Here is an 11171-nt window from a genome sequence, read left to right on the forward strand (position 1 = left end):
TGGGGGCCTCTCGCGCCGGGTTGTCAGGGAAAAAAGCTGCCGCCGCCGCTCGGCCTCTGCCATTGGGGGTTCGCAGCCCCTCCTCCGGCGCGGCGCGGCGGCTCCCTCCAGAGGCGGCCGGCAGCGGAGCCACGCGGGGCGCCACCCGCTCCCAGCCGGCGGGTCTCAGGCGGCGGCCGGGCGTGTCCCCCCGCTGTGCCCCCTGGGGTCCCAGTGCCGCCATCCCTCCCTCCCCAAATCTGTGCCGGCCCCTCCCCCACCTCCGGCCTGGCCCCGCCGCCCATGAGCCCTGGGGGTGGCTCATAACCAGACTCAGCCCCACCGAGCGCTTCTCCGGTGCAGCGAGAGCGGCCAGCCTCGTCCCTCCATGCGCCGCGGTGATGCTGCTGCGCCCTCCCTGCGGGTAACAGCGCCCAGCGCCTTCCGCTCCGGCCGGCCAAGATGTGGCAGAGCGTCGGGCTGACGCTGCTGGTGATCGTGGCCACCCTGGCCTGTGTGCTCTTGTTCATGCTGTGCGGTGAGTACGCACCCCTAGCTCTGTGTGTGTGTGTCCCTGCCCCGTGCTGCCCCGGTCCCTCTCCGCGGACTCCTCGTCGGCGTTGCCGGGGAAGGGAGGGGGGAGGAACATGGTGCTCGGTCAAGGGTCTCGCTCACAGCGCCCTCTTTGCTTGTTTTCAAATATTTGAGCCTTGAAATGTTTCCCGAGCTGAATTCACTACACCGATCGGAAGTTGACATCCTTTTGGGAAACGTGCTGCTCAACAGTTATTATCTGCTGATAGGACAGTATTGAGGGCCATAGAAATACTAATGAATGACTAAAAAAGCCTCCTACTAAAAACTGTGCTTTTTTATATTAAACCCCCCCACTAATTTGAGGTTAATTTGAGACTACAGGAAGGACCTTTATGGAGTCCCATAAAGATAGGCACTTAAGGATACTCTATAGGTGTCTCTTGTAATTTAAAAAATCAGAGAGAGAGCAGAATGTTGGATGTTCTGTAAGATGCAATCTGATCAGCTTCCTCATTTTCTTTACACTGCCATGGTAAACGTTGATTGGAATGCAGACCTTACGAAAAAAGCATGTAACAGGAGTGATGTTGAAAGACTAGGATTGCTCTGTAATATTCAGGCAGGCGGCTACACCAGCATCCTCCTCTCTCTCCCCCCATATATAACAAGTAGTAAGAACTTAACTGAAGAGTCTTATTAAATTCTTTGCATAAATGCTTTTTACCTGTCAGAAAATAAAATGATGTATTAAATTGATTAAAAATGCTTAAAGGATAGGAGCTTCCTCATCCTAAGTAAAATTTTGACTGAATTTAACGGACGTTTTAATAATTTGGAAACAGGTTATAGACAGAGAATTAGAGCTGCCAATGACTTTGTTGTTTATCTATATTGAAAGTGTACCCAGAGCAGGAAGCTGTTGTTTTCATTGACTTAGGAATCAGGCATATCTTTATCCTATCTCTCACAAGATGTACAGTCAATGCAGGTTACACAGGCTATTTACATATTTAGATGACAATTTTCCATCAGGACAGACCATTTGTTAGTAAGGATAATAAAATAACTTCTCTGAGTTGTTTGTTTTATTAGTCTTGAACTTGACAGGTGTTGAAAATCCCACAATCAACTTAACTGTGTTGAACTTATAGTACAGTAAGTTTTAGAGCAGTGGTTTTCAAACTTTTTTTTTCTGGTGACCCAGTTGAAGAAAATTGTTGATGTCCGTGACCCAGCAGAGCTAGGGATGAGGGGTTTGTGGTGTGGGAGGGGGCTCAGGGCTGGGGAAGAGGGTTAGAGTGCTGGGGTGAGGGCTGCAGGATGGGGCTGGGAATGAGGGGTTCAGGGTATGGGAGGGGGTTCTGGGCTGGGGCAGGGGGTTGGGTTGCAGGAGGGGGGTCAGGGCTCTGGGCTGGGGGTGCAGGCTCCGGGGTGGGGCTAGGGATGAGAGGTTTGGGGTGGAGAAGGGGGCTCTGGGTTTAGGGGGGGGCTCAGGGCTGGTGTAGGGGATTGGAGTGTGGGGTTGGGGCGCAGGCTTACCTCCAGTGGCTCCCAGTCAGCAGCGCAGCAGGGGTGCTAAGGCAGGCTTTCCGCCTGTCCTGGCACCACGGACTGCGCTGCGCCCCGGAAGCGGCCAGCAGCAGGTCCGGTTCCTAGGCGAAAGCGCGCAAGTGGCTCTGCATGGCTCTCATCTGCAGGCCCCACCTCCCACAGCAGAGCCAGTGCCCCGTGGCCCCCCTGCCGGACCTGCTGCTGGCTGCTTCCAGGGCACGACGCTGTGTCCGAACAGGAGGGACTACTAGATTTTAAAGGCCGGGTGCTGAGCAAGATGACCTAGTGCCTTGCATTCCACGACCCAAGATTTCCAACCCAGTAGTGGGTTGTGACCCAAAGTTTGAAAACCACTGTTTTAGAACCCTATCCTTCCAAGACTTCACACACGAGTAAGGGTTCTTGTGTTTGAATGTTGGCAGGATTGGGCCCTGAGTTTTCTAGTAACATAAGTACAGTAACTCCTCACTTAACGTAGTTATGTTCCTGAAAAATGCAACTTTAAGTGAAACGATGTTAAGCGAATCCAATTTCCCCATAAGAATGAATGTAAGTGGGGGGCGGGGTTAAGTTCCAGGGAAATTTTTTTTTTTTGCCATACAGTACAGTACTATAGTTGGGAGGTGCCCCCGCCTTAACCCACACAGGCACAGCCCACTGACACTGGAGACAATGAGGCAGGCAAGGAGGCGGAAGGTGCTGTAAGCTAGGAGAAGCACGTTGCGCAGCGGCAGCTTCCCCTACTCTGCAAGCAGGGGGCTCAACCCTCAGTCTGCCCACACCCCCTCTTCTCCCAAGCCCCACCCTTAACCCGCCTCTTCTTCCCCCCCGCCCCCTTTACTCTGCACGCCGCATCCTTGCTCCTCCCTCTCCTGCCTGCGGCAATCAGCTGACTTGCAGCGTGCAGGAGGCAGGCGGGAGGAGCGAGGACACGGCGCGCAGGCTCTCCCCTGCCTCCTGAACCAGAGGCGGGGAGGGAAGGGGTAGGTGCGCCGCGTCCTCGCTCCTCCCCCCTCCTGCCCGTGGCAATCAGCTGGCTTGCGATCTTCAGGGGGCAGGAGAGAGGGGGAGGAGCGAGGACTCAGTGCACAGACTCCCCCTGCCTCCTGTCTGTGGCAATCAGCTGGTTTGCGGCATTGGGGAAGGAGGGGGAGCCTGTGCGCCGAGTCCTCGCTCCTCCCCCCTCCCTCAACGCCGCAAGCCAGCTGATTGCCGCGGGCAGGAGGAGGGGGGGAAGGCGCTGATCCGTGGGGTATGCTGGCAGGCGGGAGGTGTGCGGGGGGAGGGGGGGCGTAGGGGACCTGATGGGGGGGCTGCCAGTGTGTACAAAGCAGGCAATCAAACGACGTTATAGCGAAGCATTGCACAACTTTAAATGGAGCATGTTCTGTAATTGAGCAGGGACGTAAGATCAAAACAACGTTAAGCGAGAGGACGTTAAGTGGGAAGTTACTGTAGAAGAGTCTCTGGTAATAACTGTGGTTTCTTGGGTGAAAAATGATTTACTGGGCACTCTCTCCAAGTTCATTGTTTTGGCAAATAGTCTAAATATTTGTATTGCCTCTTGCTATAATTCTTTCTGTGTGAGTGTTTAGAAGTCTTCAGTGGTAGATTAATTCTTCCCAGAAAGGACCTAACCCTAGTGCCACTAAAGTTAATGTTAAAACTCCTATTGATTTCAGTTGTACTGGTTTGGGCCCAATTTGCCTACATGCCACAATGCTAGTCACCATATAAATTGTTGTAATAGCAGTAATAAAGCTAACTTATTTCCATTTCACTTGAGTCATGTAGTGACTAGACGCCATTAGTAAGGGAGAGCCCCTTTTCTATCAAACCAAACTTGGTGGGGAAGCTGAGGTGTTAAAAGTATTCTGGGCCCTTTTTCAATACTTTTAATTCACATACAAAATCATAGCATGCATGGCCTAGGGAAGAGAGAATACATGTAGATTCAAATTGCAGAGTTAGCTATATATGCAAAACTTCAGAAAACTTTTGCTGAATCTTTTTGTCCGTTACAAACACTTCAGAATTTTTCAGTCATCTCTAGAAGTGGTTAAAAAATACAGTATCAATTATATTTATCATAATAAATGATGGTGGAATGAAAAATGATATTTAGCATTCATTGCTAAGATAATGTGTCTAAAATTGTGGGGTTTGTTTTGGTTTTGGGCTGTGGGGTTTGGTGTGGGGATTTTTTTTTAGGTTTTGTTCAGGAAATCTTGATTTAAATCAATTTTAATCTTGTTTTGCTTTTGTAATTTTTAGTTATTTTCCTAAAGAGAGGTTGATTCTCATTAGTTGGTAACTATTAAAACTTGCTGATTTGCAAATAAACATAGCCTTTACACTGATTTGGTACACTGATATGAGACAACAGATGACCCTTCAAATTCAAACCGCATAGGTCCAAATGAGCAGTCTTGGGTGGAGCTTCAATCCAGGAATCCAAGACTTTGTGTCTCTTTGCATATGTTCTTTGTGCCATAAGGTACCCCATCATACAGTTTAGTTTAACACTTACCCTATAACAGCAACTCGTGTCAAACAGTTTCAGCTTGACATGGTCCCTTCTCCACACCATCAAACTGCTGAATACTTCCTGTGATTTAAGGTAGCTTTGCATGCTTGGGCTACTAAGGAAGACTCAATACCGAGTTTAAATCGGTTAGTGTAGTAGTCTCAAAAAGCAGTTTAATATCACATCACTTAATACATTACAATGCTTTAGCTGAAACTGTTATTTACTACTAAGCATTTAACAAATATTTAAACAAATCTGCTTCAACAAGGCAACTTACATTTTCTATTAATGTTTGCATGCATATAGATATATACAGTAGACACCATTAAAAAGTTCACTACTTCATGAACACAGTTAAATTTATTTTTGCCACCCCCCCCCCCCCCCGTGCCCACAATGTGCTTTGCACTTAGACACAGGAAAGAAGTCATGTCCCTGTCCATGAATTCACCACAGCTCCATTGATTTCACCTTACTTCCCTGCCCCGACCCGCTACCAGTAGTAAAGTTATGCATGTGCTTAAATGTTTTCAGGATTGGGGCATGAGTTTTGTAGGGGGACTACTGCTAGTGTCATAATGAAATCAACTGTTGTGGCCTGTTACAGTGTTGTTTTTAGTGGTATATACTTTGAACTCTGTAGCCAATATATTTCATTTTTTGCTTATTGTCTATTCCTAACATATTAATGGAATAATACTGGCACTACATGTTCTTTTATCTAATTACAGAAAGATTTTTATAAAGGTTTAACCAAACGGGGAAAAATGTCTGATTCCTGTTTCAAAGGTGATGTGTACAACTCCTATTTGTAGTTACAAATTTATATTTAACACTTGGATCTGGTGGACATGTGTAGTGCTATTTGAATTTCCACTCTTTAACACAAATATGGTTAGTGTGTGCCATGCTGAATTAGTTCCCCTTTTTTATCATGCAACTTAAATTAGTTTTTACCACTCTTCTAAAGAGAGAAGAGAAAAATCTAAAACATTAAATGTCTACAGGAATTAATCACATTAGAAAAATTAAGTGTTCAGCCATGTAAAGACAATAAGCCAAAATATTCAAACATATATGCCTAAAGTTAGGCACCTACATTCTTATTTAAATAAAAATCCCTGAATAGGTGCCCTGCTCTTGAATTGCTTGGTTTCCACAATTCCCATTATCATCAGTGGGAGTTGATGCCTTTCAGAGTCTTGGTTAAACCTGGGGGGGGAGCGGGGGGCTCTTGCAGTTAAAAAAAAATCTATTTGTAAACTGAGCACATTTGTTATAGAAATGATTGAGAAACTGTAAACATGGCTGTTTGTCAGTCACTCTTTAAAGTTGAACTTCACTTCTAGCAACTTTGCTTCTGTTTCTTTTCCTTTCATTTCTTCTCAACTATTTAGGATTTTGTTATTGTTTTCTGCTTTTTTCTCCCTGCCACTTGTGTGCTATCGTGTGTTCATCGTGTGCCCATTTGAGTTATTAGGACTGGTGGTAGCGAGCAAGATAAGACTTTCAAGTTTGTCCCACTTACATCCTCATTGCTGGTTTCTGACCAAATTGTTGATCAAGGCAGAGTGAGCCTTGCTCAGTAGTCTGGATGCCTCCACCTTACACTGCAGCAAAGGAGAAAAGTGAGATCTGAAGCAGCTCCTTTCCCACGGGAGCTCAGGGTCCTTCAGCAGATGTGACTTTTCTATTCCCATCAGGATCTGCTGTAGGAGGAGTCTGCCACTCCTCATTTGCTAGAGCTCCAACAGGTCAGTAGAAGAACTGAGATGTCTCCAGTGAGTAAGGGGCTCCAGCAGCAAGGCATAGGACTCTTCTCCCTAGAGAAAAGCACTATTCCTGGTGCCGTGAAACGAGCACATACTCCCAGTGATCACACAGCTAATTTAAGGATCAGCCTGGGTCTCAAATAGCAGTCATTTAAATCTGTATAATTTCCCCCCTCTCTTTGTCTTACTGCTGCCTATTTCAGGACTTTCCTTTTTCTTCCTCACTCCCTTCCATCAGGTCAGATTTTGACCTCCCCAGTCATTCCCTCCCTCCCTCCTGTTTTCCCTTTTGGCTTAATATCCTTCCTTTCCTCCTCAATCTTTTTTAGCCTACCTTCTTTCACTTCACTGCTTTAGCCTTGGTTGTCTCCTGCCTCTTGTCATTGGTAGTAAAAAGCTTTAACATGCCAAGAGCTATGGTCATCATACTTGTGTGCCACAACAGACCTAGGTTTCATGGTCATGCAGACCTGAATAAACACAATGGTATACATATAACATCACACACTCTTGTGCAAATGGTGGGATCTTGACAATATTGAAGCACAGTCCAGGAAGTGAGGTTAGGATGAAGTGTCAGGCAAGCTGAACTCTGATATTACTAACTTGGGCATTTGTTGTCTGTACTTGATTTATTTTCTCACAATAGGCACACATTGAGCTACACTGTGACTGCAAAGAGGTACATTTTGCTATGTGCTGAAAATTTCTAGTGAACTTTTGACTAGCAGGATGTGGTTTGACTTACATCTTGCCTAAAAAGAAAAAAACCCAAAACAGATTTAACAAACATTGAGATAGGGGACTTCTGTGTACTATTTCAGAAGGCTGAATTCAGTTGTAGACAGGAACGCTCTTAAAACACAAGCTGTTCTTTAATGCTACATTCAGTTGTTTCATAACTCTTTAATTTCACAGACCTTCAAAGTGTAAGGCCATGTCTACACTACCACTTATGTTGGCAAAACGTATGTCGCTCAGGGGTGTGGAAACACCCCCCGAGTGACATACGTTTTGCCAGCATAAATTCCATCTGTGCACAGCGCTAGATCAGCAGAAGAAGCTACCACCACTCATTGGGGGTGGTTTAATTATATTGATGGGATAGCTCCCTCCCATTGGCATAGAAAGGCTACACAAGATATCTTACAGCAGCGCCGCTGCATGGGTACAGAGGTGCCACTGTAAGGTCTTTAATGTAGACATTGCCTAAGAGACCTAAACCAACATTGTCTTTCTAAGGACAGTTAAAAAGAAAATGCCCTTTCCTTTGAAGTTGTCTTTAAAACGTGCTTGTAAAGAGGAGCTAGCAAGGCGATAAATTCTTTTCCTATTGGGAATGAAATAGGCCTGGACTGTATTTGAAAAGTTACACTGAGGGAGAATCAAGCTCAAAGAGCCCTGTGGAGCCAAGCCTCACATACTATGTCTATTGCATGTACATGGCCTATGTTACCATAGTATTTGAGCCCTTCACAATTCTTTAACATTTATTCTCACAACACCGCTGTGAGGGAGGGCACTGCTCTTGGTCTTTCTGTGTCTACTCCCCATCTGTAAAATTGGGATCAGGCACAGAGACTAAGGCTATGTCTACACTGCACTTTCGTCATCAAAACGTTTGTTCAGGGGTGTGACACATGCCCCTCCCCCCCGAACGACAAAAGTTTTAACAAAAAGCGCTGGTGTGGACAGCGCTTCGTCGGCAGCAGACGCTTTCCCAGCAATGAAGCTACCACCCCTTGTTGGCTAGTCCCAGATGATGGCTAGTCCTCGCCCTTTCCCCCGCCCTCCAACATTAGTCCAGCCGCAAAATTCAGCTAGGTCGCATTCCATCTCCGGCCAGTCCCCCCTCTTATGTCCTGGCCCCCACACTGCCAGTACGCAAGCTGTCCGGAGCAACTGGGGACTCGCCTGGACTCCTTCTTCCTTTCCAGGCCCTTCCCAGGGGTGGGGGGATGTTCTCAGGGTCTTTCCCCCCACTCCAGCTCCCGGCATGTCTGACCCTCCTTTTGGGGGAAGTCCGCCTCCGCATACTCCTCAGTTAACTTAACTGCAGCCTCCATGGTGCCCGACTGGTGTCACCTGACCCAGACTCGCACGTTCTCAGGGAGGCCCTGTAAAAACTGTTCGAGGATCACTTGGTCCATGATTTTCCCCACCGTTTGGGTATCCGGCCGCAACCAACAAGTGGCCCAGTGGGTCAGCTTTTGGGCGAAGGCTTGGTGCCGCAAACCCCCCGTCCACCAGGGCCACTGAAACTTCTGCCAGTATTTCTCCGCTGACAGCCCTACGCGGTCTAGGACGGCCACCTTCACTTCCTCATAGTCTTTGGCCTGGTCGTTGCTCAGCACCATATAAGCTGCTTGAGCCTCACTGGTCAGATAGGGAGCCAGCCGTAGGGCCAAGGTTACCCAATCCCATCCAGTGTCCAGGGTTACTCATAGACTCATAGACTTCAAGGTCAGAAGGGACCAATATGGTCATCTAGTCTGACCTCCCGCATGATGCAGGCCACAAAAGCTGACCCCCCCACTTTCCCTTAACTCTGCTGTTGAAGTCTCCAGATCGTGATCTAAATCAATTTGATTTAAATCACTAGTCAGGAAGACTTGATTTAATCATGGATTTCTACATAAAAGTGCATTCTTGTTGGTTGTTATAACCTTAATACATATAATTCACAGGTAGAGGAACTTCATTAATATTTTCCCAAACTGGGTCTCTTTTATGGCCTGCTGCCATTATAGGTTTTCCCTTCTAGTGAGAGAATGGTATGGTAGATCTCAAATCAATGAAGGCTACACTCAGAAAGACCTCTGGAATATGCTGCTCAAACAGTTTCACTTTTGTTTCTACTGCCTATTCCTCCCTTCTCACATTTATCTCCAGACTTCTCGTTGTCCAGATCTATTCCGCCCCCAACAATCTTCTATTCATTGAACTTTTTGAAACTTTGCACTTTTAGAGAGCGGAAAGGGATTGATTCTGTGTACATAAATTTGCAGAGGGACAATAGGCTTGAGATCTGTTATTTCTCACCTCTATTATTTATTTAAAAATATTTTTGCTGTTAACATGCATGTTACCTCTGGAGACACAAATCCACAGTTTGAGAACTGCAAAACTAAGCATCTCTGATGGTATCTTCTAGACTTAGCACTGAGTCCCATTGGGTAGATAGAAAGATTAACCTAAATAATCTATACAGAAGCCCCTGGAACCCCATAAGATTGGGTCCCTAATCCATGAACTATTGGAACTCATTTACAAAACTTTTCTTAAACATTACATGAATATACTGTCTCATACTATAGAATTAATAATCCCTATTCCATGATGAGATATCTTTGAGCTATAATGTATCTGTATTAAAACTATCTTTAGAAAGATTTTTTTCCTCAAAAAGCATTTTATAAAAAAAATCTGATTGTAATTTAAAAAATCCGATTTGAAAAAATTTTGTTTGTTTGTTTAAATCATTGATTTTTATCTACCCTGGTTTTTTGTTGCTCCGCTTGCCAGGTGAGTAAGGCCTGCCTCTCTAGCTGGTGGGATTGCTGGAAGGCTTGCAGTATATTCCAGGGAGGGATAGCTCAGTGGTTTGAGCATTGGCCTGCTAAACCCAGGGTTGTGAGTTCAGTCCTTGAGGGGGTCACTTAGGGATCTGGGGCAAAAATCAGTACTTGGTCCTGCTAGTGAAGGCAGGGAGCTGGACTCGACCTTTCAGGGTCCCTTCCAGCTCTATGAGATAGGTGTATATCTCCATATATTTTTTGCATCCCCTCCTGCTGCTTCACTAGCCACTGCAGGGTCCCCTCCATCTCCAGGTCGCCAAACTCTTGCGCTGGCTTGAGATCCCAGACAAGCCCACATGTGTAGCGAGTCGTAGTGGGCCCCTCTGGTTTCTGCCCCTGCTTCCCTCAGGTTGGTGCAAACACCAGTGCTCTTTATTTATAGCTGTTTCCCACCACCACCACCTTACTATCTATGTACAGGTTTTTCACAGTCAAACTTTGCCAGCAGCAGACTAGAGGGCCCCACCCCTCTCTGTGCCTGGCCTTTCTTTTCCCTCCCTCCTTTCTCTCTGGCTTCTTGCCTGCCAGCCTTTGTAGACCCTGGCTAATTCGGCTGGCAGCTGTTTCTCATTGCCAGATAGGAATAGGGCTCTTCAACCAGCCCTAATTCATTCCCTTTGATTGGGGCTGGAGTTGCGGGCTGCAGGGACGTGCTGGCCGCTGCTTCTCGCAGCTCCTGTTGGCTGGGAACAGCGAACTGCAGCCACTGGGAGCTGCGGGGGGCTGTACCTGCGGACTGTCAAAGTCAGCAAAACGTCTCGTGGCCCACAATGAGATTACCCTGATAGGCCATATGCGGCCTGTGGGCCACAGGTTGCCCACCACTGATGTATGGTGATTATCATTTGATAATGCTCTTAATATTCCCAAGTATCAGGAGTCTGGGTATACATGTTGTTTGAATTATAAAGGATGAAATACCTTAAATCTGTCACTAGACTATCTTTGTACCATCAACATAGTATTGCTAGATTGAGACCATTCTCAGTGAGATACTTGAAAATGCTGACAGGCCTCTGTGTTTTTTTTTTTTTCCCCCCCCATAATCTGTTTTGACTGTCAATTTTCTTCCTGACCATGTTATATCTAAGGAGCAGTTTGTGTCCTTACAAGCATTCAGCAATTCCAGTATAACACCTATGTTTTTAAAGAGACCCAATTTAAAAATCACTCTTCTTTGAATCTTTTTATTTAGTATTGCTTCAGATAACACTTTCTTAAATC

At 46.3% G+C, this 11171-nt stretch overlaps 1 protein-coding gene across 1 annotated transcript in view; it reads left to right on the plus strand.

Moving 5' to 3' along the window:
- The first annotated feature begins 232 nt into the window (after positions 1-232).
- SMIM13 (small integral membrane protein 13) overlaps positions 233-11171 on the plus strand; it is a 22718-nt gene continuing 11779 nt past the window's right edge. The window contains exon 1 of the mRNA XM_026660154.2: positions 233-517. Within this exon, the coding sequence (XP_026515939.1) occupies positions 442-517 (76 nt within the window). The 5' untranslated portion in view covers positions 233-441. The remainder of the gene's footprint in view (positions 518-11171) is intronic.

The sequence above is a fragment of the Terrapene carolina genome, unplaced genomic scaffold (genome assembly GCF_002925995.2).
Source record: "Terrapene carolina triunguis isolate 2854851 unplaced genomic scaffold, T_m_triunguis-2.0 Scaffold58, whole genome shotgun sequence".
Taxonomy (NCBI): Eukaryota; Metazoa; Chordata; order Testudines; family Emydidae; genus Terrapene; species Terrapene triunguis.